At 47.1% G+C, this 16,228-nt stretch overlaps 1 protein-coding gene across 1 annotated transcript in view; it reads left to right on the forward strand.

The window, feature by feature from the left end:
- The window catches only part of KIF26B (kinesin family member 26B), a 438,834-nt gene extending 424,489 nt beyond the window's left edge, over nt 1-14,345 (forward strand). Inside the window, exons 13-15 of the mRNA XM_035010982.1 lie at nt 3,269-3,471; nt 3,991-4,141; nt 13,719-14,345. Coding sequence (XP_034866873.1) covers nt 3,269-3,471; nt 3,991-4,141; nt 13,719-13,867 — 503 coding nt within the window. The 3' untranslated portion in view covers nt 13,868-14,345. The remainder of the gene's footprint in view (nt 1-3,268; nt 3,472-3,990; nt 4,142-13,718) is intronic.
- The last annotated feature ends 1,883 nt before the right edge of the window (nt 14,346-16,228 follow it).

The raw sequence follows: 16,228 nt of genomic DNA on the forward strand, positions 1-16,228 counted from the left end.
CCCCACACACAGTGCACCAGCACGATCCCAACACACACAGTGCACCAGCACGATCCCTCCCACACACAGTGCACCAGCACTAACGTGGTACACCAAAGCACCCTGGTGTCCAAAATGCATGCTCTCAGAGAACGTCTTCCATCTCCAGGAATCTCCTATCAAAAGGCAAGTAATGAGTCCAAAGACTCTAATGAGGTGATAAAGGCCACTGACTTCTGAGTTGGAGTTTAGGGTTACAGGGGACAGGAACTTACGATGGGTGAGGAGGAGGACCCAGGTCAGAGCTGGTGGCCCTGTAGCCATGGGGCAGGTGAAGGGAAACAGCGCAAAGAGAGGCCTGGACAGAGAAACAGAAGGAACAAGGACAATGTGAGCTACTGAGGAATCCCCTGATTCAGCTCCACTCTTTAGGGGATTCCACAGAAATTTCCCCTCCTTCTTCTTGAGTGAAGGACACATTTTTTAATGAGGCCATCTGACGCAGAGCCCTGTGTGCAGTCTGTGCCTTGGCCAACGTGAGGGGGACATGGGGTCCTGCCCCCCAGCCTGGCCTTCGCCATCCATGGCCCTTCCATGGGGCCCTCGGAAACCATGGCCCCCAGAACAGTGGTGCTATGGGCTTATCAGGAAGTAAAAAATGGGGTGAGTCCACGAAGTGGGGTCTCCCCTTTCCTGCAGCTGCTCCGGCAACTGCCCCACGGGCTTTCTGTCTCGACCACGGGGTTTCTCCTAACACATGCGAGCACAAGCTCTGGAATGTTCCAACCAGAACATAATGCGCATCATAAACCGTTTGTCTGCCTCAAAGAAGTCAACCTTGTAATTCTAGATGCTGTGGTGTAGCTCTCCCCACCTGGGGTACAGAGCTCTATAAAACAGCTGAGCTGATAGCGGCCAGCAGGCTCCACACCTGCCCGTGCCTGGTGCTGTCTCCTTCCATAAAGTCTGTCCTCTGAGGCTCTCTTGTTGGGTGAGGCTATCGGAGGACACGGTGTAGGACTGAAGCACCAGGCTAGGGGCCAGAGATGGGTTTAACACAGAGCGCCAGGAGAATCAGATGTCTGCGAGCAGGTGCCAGGGATCCAGGGCCCCATGATGGACGTGGCAGTGGAGATAAGCTACTTTCAGGTTAGGTGACCTTGTCTCTCTTATTTATGGTGATTATTAAGAGAAACGCTGGCTGTCAGACATGATCAGCATAAATCAAAAGCAACTTCTTTAAGAAGCCATAAAACTCCTCAAAGGAAATTCCTAGCTAGATGGCTGGATTGTACAATTCCTGGAGATGTTTGCAGAGGAGACGGGCAGTTATCTTTTATCGGAGATTGCTTTTGAATTTGGAAAATTGTAATGATTTGGTTGAAAAACGAATAAAAATAGATCACAAGGTGGATAACCTCGACCTCTGAGTGCTTTGGAGTGTGTAGCATGAGAAACAACCAAATGTCATTAAGGTCACCTTATGGGTCCCATTCCTGGAGACCCATGTTGGTGGAAAGTGCATGGAATTAGCCAGAGTGTGGTGTAGTGAGAAGACTGAGCTGGAGAGCAGGAGACTTGGGCTGTTGGGCTGTGGCCTTCAGGGAATAACTACCCTCTCTGGGCTCACATAAAAGTAAAATGAAGGGTTTGGTAGAGCACCAACATGGTCTCTCTGATGTTCACATCATAGGAAACAATGCAGATAACATAAAGAATGTTGGTGGTCATATGACTTCCTTTCCATAAAACGATCCACAGTCCATGGGATTTCTTTTGTTAAATCTTGATCCGTCCCCCTCTTCTGTGCTCTTAGAGCTCGCTGACACACAAGGTTCGAGCGTGGTGGGGAGGGGCAGGCAGCATCGAAGACGAGGCCACTGTAAGAGGTTTGTCATCTAATTGGAGACAAAGCAGGAGAAGCATGGAGCAGAACGGTGACCGAGGCAAACTGACAAATCCCGAGTGGAGTCGTGAGGCATAAGTGTGGGAAGCGTTCAGACACAGGGCAGGCCAGCGCAACAGCAGTCCGCTGGGAAGCACCGCGATCAAGCCTCATAGGAGGTTAGGGCAGAGGGGGTGGAGGCCCTTGTGGGCCGAGCACTGAGGGGAGCACAAGCCCGGGCAGCAGGAGCATGGCCTGCAGGCAGCAGGGTGAGACTAACCCACCAAGGGGCTGTTCTTGTCGGATGTAACGACCATAGAAGATGTAAGCCCAGGCTGACTTACACCTCCCCTGCGGGGCAGCTAGAGTACGGATTGTCATTGGCGGTGGGGTGTCTGCCTCGGTTCTTGGCCAGGAGTGTGATAACTCCTCGCAGGGGCTGGGAGCGCCCTGCTTTGCTCTGCCCGCCTCCTGCTGTTCACTCGGTCACCAGATAGGTTCTTGTTTTGTCCCTGCCTCTCCATGGAGCTGTGACCCCAAATCTGTTCGAGAAAAACGAAGTCCCTAAAAAAGATCTGTGTAGATGATCTTGTCAAAGTCTCGAGGGTGCCCGGAGTCTAGGCCCCTCCTGTGTCCTTTTTGTGTTGTTGCTGATCTTCACCTCCTGAAGCAGGCGTCATATTTCATCAAGGACAGAGGGGACAGGAAGAGGGGGACGACAGACCCCCAGCCTTTAAGGACGCTGTCTAGCAGCTGCCCACAGCACTTCTGCCGATGCTCCATCAGTGGGAGCTTGAGGTGCAGGTCCCAGGGGCATGGTTCCCATCCTGGCGGCTGTGCACCCTACTCCTGTTCTGTCCCCTTCACGGAGGAAGCAGCGCATATTGGGGACAGCTAGCCCTCTGTCACAGGTTGTCAAGTGTGTTGAATAGGGTCTGGCACATAATCAGTGCTTCTCACAGTGTTGGCTGTCGCTATAAGCAAAAAAGCAATGTTTTTTAGAACTATTCCTATAATACCAAATACTAGGACCCTTTTTCCCCAGAACACAAGCATCTCTTGAATTCCATGGTAACATACATTCATGCTGAGGGTGGGGCCAGTATGGCCGACAGGTCTAGACCATGTGTTTTGGGGTGCGTGTGTGCGTGCACACATGTGGTTCATGGGTGGAGATTGGAGGTGGCTCTAAGGGAAGGCAGAGAGTTGGTGAGCTTTTGGAGGTGAAGCCAGATTAAGGGAGTAACTGTTGAGGTGCGTGGCAGGGCGTTGGCATGTTTCACAGTCAGCCCTGCCACAGACCCTGGGGTGCCTATCAGGGTCCTAGCACGCACATCAGAAAATATGTTCATTTAAAAGACTGAAATCCAAAAAGATAAACTTTGGGCTTCGTTCCCTCCTCAGGTTCTCAGAGACGGAGGCTCATCCCGGCGCTGTCCCTTGATACCCCATCCCCTATAAGAAAGCCCGTCAGCAGCACTGGGGTCCGCTGGGTGGACGGCCCCTTGCGCAGCACCCAGAGGGGCCTCGGGGAACCTTTTGAGATCAAAGTCTATGAAATCGATGATGTAGAGCGGCTACAGCGGCGACGTGCGGGCAGCAGCAAGGTGAGCTGTCTCGTCCCCACATGGTGGTGGCAGCCCCCCAACCCCAGCCCGCAGGCAGGTGCTGGAGCAGGGCCCTGAGCGGCATGCTCAGACCTGCGGAGACTTCCCCACGGGGTCCTGGGACAGGTGGGATTCGGTGGTTCTGCCCCAGCCACAGACAATTTGCATGGACAAGGAGAGCTCCGTGTTTCTCTGCCCGGGTGTCTAGAAGGCTCAACCGCTGGGGAAGCTGCCGGTCCTGGGGGCTTCTCTGGCTCCAGCCTGGAACCCCAGCCGCCTCCTCAATGTAAGACATGCCCATGATAGTCCTACCCTGCAGCTGGCTGAGCGGACTCGGGCAAAAGGCACAAACATGGCTGGGAGAATCCAGTCCTTCCCAGCTTCCCAGCGAGGGGCCAGCTCCCTCATCGCTGACTGCGCACAGAGCATTCCCATCTCCAAGAGGTGGCTTGCATCGGAGCTGGGGGGCCTCTTCTCCCTCTCTCCACACACCCCCAGTCCTTCTCCTCTGCCTTCTAGGAGGTCACGTGCTTCAATGCGAAACTGAAAATTCTGGAGCATCGCCAGCAGAGAATCGCTGAGGTCCGGGCCAAGTACGAGTGGCTGATGAAGGAGCTGGAGATCACCAAACAGTATCTGATGCTGGACCCCAACAAGTGGCTCAGTGAATGTAAGTCCCTGGGTTCCTTCCTATCACCGGGGCTGCCAGGTTCACCAGCTCAACGGGCCTGCACACAGCCCAGAGGGAGGTGTACACAGACTGTGTGGGGGTCTGGGGGCCCACAGCCTCACTCTCCTCAGGGAAGATGGGATGGGCAGCAAAGGTGTAGCCAGTATTGCTCTTGCAAGAATTTCTCTCATGTGTCTCAGTCCCAAGCACCTGAAAATGAGATTCCCCTCCCCCCACATTTGGCAGAAGATCCCCCAGACTTGAAGCTGAGTTACAAGCCTGCTCCTAGGCCACAAAATCACATTGCATGTCTAGCCCAAACGACATAAGACTTTCTAGAGCTCCTAATAGGGTAGAGTGTGAGCCTCACAAAGAACCCAGAAAGCAAGAAAAACATCTTTGAGAGGGAAAGAATAGCATTCACTGTGTTATTTCTGTTCAATAGAAAGCCCAGGATGACAGTAACCATCTCATAACAATTCAGAACAATTTTGCTCTCTCTCTGACAGATTCAATTGTCTCGAATTTATTTGCTCCTAACCATTCTATTTACCACAAAATAAAGCTCAAATAGGGTCCCAACTATTTCATTGATAGGGGACTCAACATTGGAAGACTTAGTCTGTGGAATAAAATGCATGACTGCCATTAAAATTCCTTTCCCTCACTTGTCTGACACTCACCAGCCCCCCAGCCTCCCTGTGCCTCGCTCCCTTCACCCCTACCCCCTGCACGCCAATCACATGGGATGACCACCGTCATGCGGACCAGCCTGGATGCTGGCTTTCCCACATACTAGCTGTGGGACCTCAGCGAAGACGACTAACCTCTGTGAGCCTTGATTTCCTTAACATAATGGAGCCCACTTCATAGGGTGTTGTGAGGCATAAGCACTGCTGGGCCCATGATGAAGGCGTGGTATCTGGTAGTAAGATGATTATTATTATCCCAGAGTTGAACCAAATAGAAGACTGCTCCCTCGTGCCTGCTTCCGTAGCACACCGACTTAGGTCCTATGTGAGAGGTCTGGACAGAGACATGCTCTCAGGGTGTTGTCATCCCAGGCACTGGCGGGGGAGAGGACATGAATGAGAACAGTAGCCAAAGTCTGGCTGTGGCACAAATACAGGGCCCAGTGCTTCCTTCTCTCCCACTCGCGGCTTCTCATCTCCTCCGTCCATGAATTCCAGGCAGTTCAGGTCCCAGGGTGCCCCTGCAGGCAGCTCCCCTTCATTTGTACTGTTTGCATTAGAGCTTTCTGTTTTGAGAGCTGTTTATGCCTCAGGCAGGCTCGAGAATGGTCTTCATCTCACAAAGTCACATTTTTTCCCCGGATGGGAGCAAACGTACACATCGGCACACACGTGTAGATGCTTCCAGGAAGCAGTCACTCCCTTCATGCCTTTGTATGTGTCAAAAATCAGTAATCGTTTGATGCTGAGGAAGGGATTGAACAGGAGGCCACATGAAAGGAGAAACACAGATCGTTCCTTTAAGATGAAATGAAACCAAGAATGAGAAAAAAAAAAAAAAAACCAATAAGGCAGCACGCTATTTGCCGGGTGTGGGTGATAAATCGAATACTGGCATAGAAATCTATGTGCCGACATCCATTTTTATTTTTCTTTCTTAATTCTGATGCCACCTTTGAGGTGGTCTAGTAGCAGCCTGAGGAAGTTATGTCCTGGTGGGTTCTTTTTTCAGTTTTCAAAAATTTTATTGCTTTCTTTATTGGAGTCTAGTTGACACACACAGTTACACTAGTTTTAGGTGTACAACATACAGATACTATACGTTACACTGTGCTCACCCCAAGTGTGGTTACCATTTGTCACCATACAAGGCCATGACAGAACCATCGACTTTATTCCCTATGCTGTGCATTCCATCCCCATGACTTATTCATTCCATACCTGGAAGCCTGTACCTGACCATCCCTCCACCCCCCTCCTCCCCTCTGGCAACCACCAGTTTGTCTCTGTATTTATGGGTCTGTTTCTGTTTTTTGGTTTGTTCATTTTTTTGTATCTTTTAAATTCCACATATAAGTGAAATCAAATGGTATGTTTTTCCCTTAGCATAATGCCCTCAGGGTCCATCTATGTTGTTGCAGATGGAAAGATCTTAATCTTTTTTATGGCTGAGTAATATTCCAGTGTGTGTGTGTGTGTGTGTGCGCACATGTGAATGTGGGTACTATGTATATAATAGCCATTCTGACAAGTTTGAGGGGACACCTCATTGTGGCTTTGATTTGCATTTCCCTTATGTTGAGCATCTTTTCATGTGTCTGTTGGCCATCTGCATGTCTTCCTTGGGAAAAATGTCTGATCAGGTCCTCTACCTATTTTTTGGTTGGATTATTTGTGGGTTTTGATCTTGAGTTGTATAAGTTCTTTATATACTTTGGATATTAACCCCTTATGAAATATATTTGCAAATATTTTCTACCACTCAGCAGGTTGCCTTTTTGTTTTGTCGATGGCTTCCTTCACTGTGCAAAAGCTTTTTATTTGGTGTAGTCCCAATAGTTTATTTTTGCTTTTGTTTCTCTTGCCTCAGGAGACATACCTAGAAAAATGTTGCTAAGGCCAACGTCCAAGAGATTACTGCCTATTTTCTTTTAGGGGTTTTGTGGTTTCAGGTCTCACATTTAGGTCTTTAATCCATTTTGAGTTTATTTTTGTGTATGGTATAAGAAAATGGTCCAGTTTCATTCTTTGCATATAGCTATCCAGTTTTCCCAATGTTATTTATTATTCAGTTAGCCAACATATAGTACATCATTAGTTTTTGATGTAGTGTTCAACAATTCATTAGTTGAGTGTATTATCCTTTCATCACAACATGTGACCTCCTTAATACCCATCACCTGGTTACCCCACCCCCCCATCCCCCTCCCTTCTATAACCCTCAGTTTGTTTTCCAGAGTCTCTCATGGTTAAAGAAGATGTGGTTCATATATACAATGGAATATTACCTGATGCCATTTATTAAAAACACACTATCTTTTCGCCACTGTACATTTTTACCTCCCTTGTCATAGATTAATTGACCATATAAGCATGGGTTTATTCTTTTGGGTCCCTATTTGTTCCATTGGTATTTCTATTTTTGTGCCAGTATCATGCTGTTTTGATTACCGTAGCTTTGTAGTGTACCTTAAAACCTGGGTTTGTGATACCTACAAATTTGTTCTTCTTTCTCAAGATTGCTTTTTGGGGTCCTTTGTGGTTTCATACAGATTTTAGCACAGTTTGTTCTAGTTCTGTGAAATTACTGTTGGTATTTGATAGGGATGACATTGAATCTGTAGCTTGCTTTGGGTAGTATGGACATTTTAACAATTTTAATCCTTCTAATCCATGAGCATGGTATATCTTTCCATTTGTTTATGTTGTCTTCAATTTCTTTCATCAATTATTTTATAGTTTTTAGAGTATAGATATTCCACCTCCTTGGTTAAGTTTTTTCCTAGGTATTTTATTCTTTTGTGTGTAATTGTAAATTTTTTTTTTTAATTTCTCTTTCTGCTAGTTCATTATTTTTGTATAGAACTGCAACTGATTACTGTATATTAATCTCATATCCTGCAACTTTCCTGAGTTCATTTATTACTCTTAATAGTTTCTTGGTAGAGTCTTTAGGGTTTTCTATATAAAATATCATAGTATCTGCAAATAGTGACAGTCTTACTTCTTCCTTACCAATTTGGATGCCTTTTATTTCTTTTTATTGTCTGATTTTTGTGGCTAGGACTTCCAGTACTATGTTGGATAAAAATGAGTGGGCATCCTTATCTTATTCCTGATCTGAGAAGAAAAGCTCTGTTTTTCACCATTGAGGATGATGTTGGCTGTGGGTTTGTCCTATGTGGCCTTTATTATGTTATGTCCCTCTAAAACCATGAACAGATGTTGTTCTTTGTTAAATGCTTTTTCTGCATCTATTGAGATGATCCCATAGACAAAAACTTCAATTTGTTAATGTGGTGTATCACGTTGATTGATTTGTGGATATTGAACCATTTTTGCACCCATGGAATAAATTCCACTTCATCATGGTGAATGATTCTCCTAATGTATAGTTGGATGTGGTTTGCTAATATTTTGTTGAAGACTTTAGTATGTATATTCGTTAGAAATATTGGCCTGTAGTTTTCTTTTTTTTTTTTATAGTGTCTTTATCTGACTATAGTATCAGGGTAATGCTGGCCTCATAGAATGAATTTGGAAGCTTCCTCTTGTACTTTTTTGAAGCAGTTGGAGGAGAGTAGATATTAACTCTTCTTTAAATGTTTGGTAGAATTCATCTGTGAATCCATCTAGTCCTGGACTTTTGTTTGTTGGGAGTTTTTTATTATTGATTCAATTTTATTACTAGTAATTCAGATTCTGTGTGTCCTGATTCAGTTTTGGAAAATGGTATATTTCTAGGAATTTATCCATTTCTTCTAGGCAGTTCAATTTGTTGGCATATTTTTCATTACAGTCTCTTATAATCCTTTGTATGTCTGTGATATTGGTTGTTACTTTTCCTTTTTCATTTCTAATTTTCTTTATCTGAGTGCTTTTTTCTTGATGAGTTGGCTGAAAGTTTATCAATTTTGTCTTTCTTCTCAAAGAACCAGCTCTTGGTTTCATCTATCTTTTCTATTTTTTTGGTCTCTATTTTATTTATTTCTGCTCTGATCTTTATTATTTCCTTTCTTCTACTAGCTTTGAGCTTTCTTCTTTTCTAGTTCATCTGTGTATAAGATTAGATTTTTGCAGATTTTTCTCGTTTCTTGAGGTAGGCCTGTATTACTATAAACTTCCCACTTAGAACTACTTTCACTGTATCCCATTTGGACCATTGTGTTTTCACTTTCATTTGTCTCCATGTATCTTTTTTTCATTTCCTCCTTGATTTCTTCATTGACACACTGGTTGTTTAGCCTCTACAGGGTTGTGGTTTTAGTTTTTTTCCTGTAATTGATTTCTACTTTCATACCACTGTGGTTGGAAAAGATATTTGATATGATTTCAATCTTCATAAATTTATTGAGACTTGTTTTGTGTCTGGACATGTGATTCATCCTGGAGAATTCCCATGTGCACATGAAAATAATGTGTATTCTGCCATTTGGGGATGGACTGTTCTCTTTGTTAAGTCCATGTGGTCTCATATGTCCTTCAAAGCCGTTGTTTCCTTATTGATTTTCTGCTTGGATGATCTATCCATTGATGTGAGTGAGGTATTAAAATCCCCTAGTATTATTGTATGACTGTCAATTTCTCCCTTTATGTCTATTAATATTTGCTTTATGTATTTAGGTGCTCTAGTGTTGGGTGCATAGATATTTACAATTGTTATATCCTCTTGTTGGATTGATTTCTTTATCACTATGTAATGCCCTTGTCTCGTTACTGTTCTTGCTTCAAAGTCTCTTTTGTCTGATAAAAGTACTGCCACCCTGGCTTTTTTTTTTTTTTTTCTTTTTTTGGCTTCTATTTGCATGGTATATCTTTTTCCATCCCTTCACTTTCAGTCTCTATGTGTCTTTAGGTCTGAAGTGAGTTTCTTGTAAGTAGCATATCGATGGGTCTTGGTTTTTTAACCATTTTATCACCCTATTTTGATTGGAGCATTTAGGCCATTTACACTAAAAGTAATTATCAATAAGTATGTCCTTATTGCTATTTTGTTAATTGTTCTCTGGTTGTTTTTGTAGTTCTTCTTTCGTCCTTTTTTCTTCTCTTGCTTTTTTTCCTTGTGATTGATGACTTCCTTTAGTGTTATGCTTGGTTTGGTTTCCTTTATTTTTGTGTGTCACAGGTTTTTGGTTTGTGGTTCTACAATATCCTAAGTATATAGCAGTCTATATTAAGTTGAAGGTCACTTAAGTTTGAACACACGCTAAAAGAATTTCATTTTTACTCCTCCTCCACATTTTATATATATGTTGTCATATTTTACATCTTTTTGTGAGTCCCTTTAATATTTAGATATAATTGGTTTTATTTTCTTTTAACCTTCTTTTTTTTTTTTTAAAGATTTTATTTATTTATTTGAGAGAGAGAGAATGAGAGAGAGCACATGAGAGCGGGGAGGGTCAGAGGGAGAAGCAGACTCCCTGCCGAGCAGGGAGCCCGATGCGGGACTCGATCCCAGGATTCCAGGATCATGACCTGAGCCGAAGGCAGTCGCTTAACCAACTGAGCCACCCAGGCGCCCTCTTTTAACCTTACAAGCTTTCTTAAATGATTGATTTACTACCTTTATGTTTGCTTTACTCATGAATTTTTTCCTTTCATAATTTTCTTCTAATTATGGCCTTTTCTTTTCTACTTAGAGAAGTCTCTTTACACATTTCCTGTGAGGCTCACTTAGTGGCAATGAACTCTTTTAACTTTTGTTTGGGCAATTCTTTATCTCCCCTTCAGTTTTGTTTTTTTTTAAGATTTTATTTATTTATTTGACAGAGACACAGTGAGAGGGGGAACACAAGCAGGGGTAGTGGGAGAGGGAGCAGGGAGCCCGATGCAGGGCTCGATCCCAGGACTCTGGGATCATGACCTGAGCCAAAGGCAGACGCTCAATGACTGAGCCACCCAGGTACCCCTCTCCCCTTCAGTTCTGAATGATAATCTTGCCAAGTAGAGTGTTCTTGTAGTAGGTTTCTTTTTTCCTTTTCAGAACTTTGACTATGTCATGCCACTCCCTTCTGGCCTGCCAAGTTTTTGCTGAAAAATCAGCTGATGGTCTTACGAGGTTTCTCTTCTATGTACCTAGCTGCTTCTCTCTTGCTTTGCCTTAAAAATTCTCTTTATATTTAATCTTTGACATTTTAATTATTATATGTCTTGATGTGGACCTTCTTGGTTCACCTCATTTGAAACTCTCTGTGCTTTCTTCCCCAGGCTAGGGATGTTTTCAGCTATTATTTCTTCAAATAAGTTTTCTGCCTGTTTCTCTTTCTCTTCTCCTTCTGGGACCCCTGATAATGTGAATATTAGTATGTTTGATGCTGTCCCAGAGATCCTTAACTTATCATTGTTTTTTGTTGTTGTTGTTATTTTTACTTTTGTCATTCAGCTGAATGCTTTCCATCACCCTGTCTTCCAGATCACTTATTCCTTTTTCTGCCTCCTCTAATCTGCTGTTGATTCCCTCTTACGTACTTTTCATTTCAGTTATCATATTCCTCAACTCTGATTGGTTCTTTCTATTTTTTATCTCTTTGTTGAAGTTCTCATTGAGCTCATCCACTCATGCACTCATTGAGCATCTGTCTGACCAGTGCCTTGAACTCTTCATCAGGTAGACTGCTTATCTCCATTTCCTTTAGTTCTTCTTCAGAGGTTTTGTCTTGGCCTCTTGTTTGGAGCATATTCTTCTGTCTCTTCATTTTGTCTGTGTTTCCGTTTCTTCTTATAAACTTGAAGGAATGGTCTTGTGTAGGGACATCCCCTGTGTTGGCTGTGTGTACCCAGCATCTTTGGCTGCTGGCTGGCTGGAGTTGTAGCTGGTATGCACTGGAGGATGGGGCAATCTGTGCTGGGGCTGCCCTTGTGGGATGACCAAAGCTAAGGTGGTGCAGGCCAGAGGGTCCTAGGGCTCTCCACACAGAGAGTGTGCTGGTGGGACAGCTGAAGTGGGTGCAAGGCAGGGGATCCCAGGTTCTGGGCAAGGATCACCCTGGCTGGAAACTGGAGCTGAAGCAGGTGTGGGTTGGGGGGTCCCAGGGTACTCTGCACTGGGGGTGCCCTGGCAGGTTGTCTGCAGCTATAGCGGAACAGGCTTGGAGTACTGCAGGCCCCTGTGTCACCTTGGCAAGATGGCCGGAGCTCTAGTGAGCGCTGTGCAGGGCTGTCAGGTGTGTGCTGTGCTGGAACTGGCTTGGTGGGACTTCTGGGGCTGCTGTGGGCTGGGGCAGTGGCAGGCCAGCTAGGGTGTCTCGACCCTGCCTCTGTCTGTGCTATCAAGGGGCAGGGGGTACATAAAACATGACACTAGTCATTGCCTGTGCCGTGGAGAGAGTTCTAGGGCTGGTTCTTCTGCATTCTAGTTGCTTTTTTAAACTGTGGCTTTTGTTTTCTGGATCCCAGCAGCTGACGGCATCCCGGGCAGACAGACTCCTCCTCCTCCTCCCTCTCCCCCCCTCCTCCTCCCCTCTGTTCTTCTTTAGGAGGATTTGCTCCACCTGTGTGTGCAAGGAGGGAGGAGGGGAGTTCAGGGTCCTCCTCCGTTGCCATCTTGGATCCTCCCTCTGTATTTTAAACATTATCATGACACTCAGGAGCCCTCAGTCTCATTCCTAGCTCTCCTCATTGTCTGTGACCCCAAGCAAGTCACCTCGCTCCTCGGAATCTCAGCGCACCTGTAAAAAGAGGCGGCCTCCATTACAACCCTTGTGGTTGTTTTTTTTTTAAAGATTTTATTTATTTGACAGAGAGAGACACAGTGAGAGAGGGAACACAAGCAGGGGGAGTGGGAGAGGGAGAAGCAGGCCTCCCACAGAGCAGGGAGCCCGACGCAGGACTCGATCCCAGGACCCTGGGATCATGACCTGAGCCAAAGGCAGATGCTTAATGACTGAGCCACCCAGGCGCCCCAACCCTTGTGTTTCATCGGAGTCTGTGTTCCAGTTCCCGAGCCATGTTCCCATTTACCCTCTCATTTTTATTTTACTCTTCATGGCAACTTGAGTCTGGTAAGGGAGGCAGAGTAGCAGTTGTGCCTATCATTTCACTTTTAAGTAACCTGTGCCGGCAGCAGTGAGGCATGGCCGAGCTGGGGGTCCTAGGACAACGTCCTCTTCCGGGGCCATCTCCTTTCCCCTCCCCAGCTGCTGTCCCTGCTGGAGCCCCTGCCGCTGCCCTACAGTCGCCACTGGACAAAGCGGGGGCCTGGGGACAGGAGGGGATGGCCCCACATCACTGCTCCTTAGGGACAGAAGGAAGCAGACTGTTTGCTGTGCTGGCCTGACCGTAAGGGATGGCCTCTGGGTCCTGAATCTCTGCTTGTCTTCTGAGTGCAAGGAATCTTAATTATAGATTTTAGCATCATCATTTCCTGAACCACCAGTGCATATGTGAAAGCAGGAAGCACCCAGAGACAGGGTCAGGTTTTTCAACCTGCTCAGAGAGGCGCCGCCTATGGCTGTGGGAAGGAATAAAGAGAGAACAAACAGAAGTAGACAAAGGTATAAATGTCACTCAGGTGAGGCCCCCCCCCAAAAAAGGAGGGGATACTCTGCACCTCAGCTTGGAGATTTATTTTATAGCTAATCAAGAAGAACGGCCCTGGTAGAGTCTCACATCCTATGCTGGAGGTGGACAGAGGTGGGGAGAGCCGGAATGTCGCCTTATCCTTCTGTAGAATCTCAACAAAATGGGAGGGGCCTGAAATCATCATAATGAGTGCAAAGGGCCCCAGTATCCATGCAGGCAGCAAGCAGAGCCCATTGGCAGCCCGAGGGAGTCAGAGGGTCCCATGCTGCCCCAGGTCTCCCCCCGGGGGGGCTGGGTGGGGCGGTGACCAGGAGGCCACCCTCCTGTGCTGGCCACATCTCCACCAGGCTTCTTCTTTGCAGTTGACTTGGAGCAGGTTTTGGAGCTGGATTCCCTGGAGTACCTGGAGGCCCTGGAGTGCGTGACGGAGCGCTTGGAGAGCCGTGTCAACTTCTGCAAGGCCCACCTCATGATGATCACCTGCTTCGACATCACCTCCCGGCGCCGATGAAGAGCCGGTCCGGCCTGCCAGCCCCTCACTGCCCAGGCCCCCCCCCCCCCCGCCTCAGCAGGCCCTTGGTGCCAGCGGCTCGGAGACAGCGGAAGGAGGACGAAGGTTGGTGCAAGTCTGGAGGGAGTGCTGAGCGGAAGGCAGTTTTCTTTTGTTTTCTGTAGGAAAGGTGCAAACACCACACGTGTGGGAGGAGGAAATGATGGGAAGCCCAAGGGACGTGGAAGCCCCGTGAGACTGAAAAAGCACTTTGAGGAACTTTCGAGAACTTGTTGATACGTAAGAACTGCTGGCAAGAGCCCCCCTCTTCTCTGGCTTTGCGAGAAGGGTCAAGGGTGCGTGCAGGATTGCTGTCGGAAGCAGACACACAACAGATGACCCAGAGCGACTAAGTGCCTTGCAAATCTTTATTATCCAAACAGTTTTGAGACTTTCTTGTGTACAGATGGTGCTACTCCAGATGAAAACACCACCACCACCACAAAAAAGAAAATCAAACGCATTTTTGGAAATGTATTTACAGCTCGTTTTCTCTTGGTGTTTTATCCTATTTCTGACTTGCTGTTTCTAAATAAGTAGTGTTTGTAGCTCTATCCCCTAAGCAGTATTGCATATGAATAAATGTTCACTGTCCTTTACGGTTCTTCTGGTAAGGCCACTCAGAACAGAGAGACTTGATGGGCATGAGCCGGTGTGTTTCCAAAGACAGTGGGGACAGCGGGTGACACTTCGTGCCACCTCTCTCACCAGGGGCGCGGGTGGTGGGCAGCCTCGCGGGGCAGGTGCGTGCGAGCTTGAGAGAACAGGGGCTGCATCTTTCCGGGAAAAGGAGCCTTTACGACCGAGGCTTTCCGTGTCCTTTGAGAGGGGTGTTTGATCCAGATACAGCCTCTCCCTCCAAGTCCTGACTCACGTACTGATTGATTATCCCCAAACCCAGGGTTTTCATGGCCCTCAAAACCTTTTTCATAGTCATTTTTATTCCAAAGACTGGATTGAAAGCTTGAACCAACTCAGTAGAGCCATATTTTTTGTTCTCTGGTTCCGTGACATTATCAGAAACAGGAGATCTTTCCCAGTTTAGAGACCCTCTCAGGCTGGTATATGCTCAGAGACTTGCAAGAGTCTTGATTTAGAACAAGGAAGGCTGTTGGGATCACATGACATCTCTGTGGTCCAGAGTGCTATTCAAATGCAAAACAGCCCCATCCTCCTATGTCCCGAGGCCACCATCTCAAGGAAGGACAAGGCTTGTCCCCCCAGGCTTGGCTGCGGAAGGCAGGTTTCCTGTCGTGACTCACACCCCCCCTGGAGAGGCAGCGCACAGAGCTTCGTGCATAGGGCTGTCCCAGGAACATAGGACTTTGTCCTCAGATGGAGGGGCTCACCCTGCCTCGACTCCCTTAGGGATTATCATACCCATTTAGCGATGGAACCCCAAGGCACCAAGTGGCCAGGGGATTATCCGATAACAGCCATGGAGAGGCAGGGGCCGCCTCCTACTCCTGGGGCCGGGAGGTGAGGGTGCTGAGGGTCTTACAGAGTACTATCCGGTTTTGCCCTCCAGCACAGTGTATCATCACGAGCCAATTTCTAGGTTCGACAGTCCCTGCTACCCAACACCTCAGACCCAGCTGCACCCCGAGGAATCAGACCTGAGTGTACGTGTGGACGCATGTGGCCCAGCAGAGCTCAGGCAGCCAGTGAAGTTCAGCCGAACTCTGTGCATAGGAGCTGGGGTCTCGTGAGCCTCACGGTACCCGGTCCTTTACTGGTCAGAACTGGCACAGATGCGCTGATGGCTCATGTGTCTGGAAGTCCGCCCCCCAGACTGGAGGCCAGCCCCATGGATGACCAGTCCAGCTCTGCTTTGTGTCCGCACCTGCTCCCGGACAGAGGGACACGCAGAGCAGATGCTCACCTCTGAGAGCTGAACAGGCTCCGACGTGGTGAAAGGTGCTCCAGAATGGACCGTGCTCCCCTTAGTTTAACAAGTTGTCTGTCACCCTGGGAAGCGGGGCCTCCCCCAGCTCCTCAGCCTTCACCCCAGCCTGCAGGCTCTGGGCATGCCTCTGCCCTCCCAGCACCTGTATGAATGGGCTTGTTGAACAGCAACATTATGGAAGCTTCTGGACCCCAAAGGATGCCCATCTTTTGAGTCTGAGTTTGCACCCCTTTTGGTTGCTGCCCTGACATATACCACTTCGTGAAAAGCCTTTAATTTGCGAATGGTCAGAGGTGAGTATGCTGGTCTCTGTTGGAAACACGTTCACTTGATGAGTAATCCCCCATGTACTTAGCTTTTCCCTGGCACATCTCCCCTGGCCCCAAGGTCACCACACAGCGCTGCCTGCCTTAAAC

This window comes from Mirounga leonina, unplaced genomic scaffold (assembly GCF_011800145.1).
Source record: "Mirounga leonina isolate KUSES-001 unplaced genomic scaffold, KU_Mleo_1.0 Mir_154, whole genome shotgun sequence".
NCBI classification, from domain to species: domain Eukaryota; kingdom Metazoa; phylum Chordata; class Mammalia; order Carnivora; family Phocidae; genus Mirounga; species Mirounga leonina.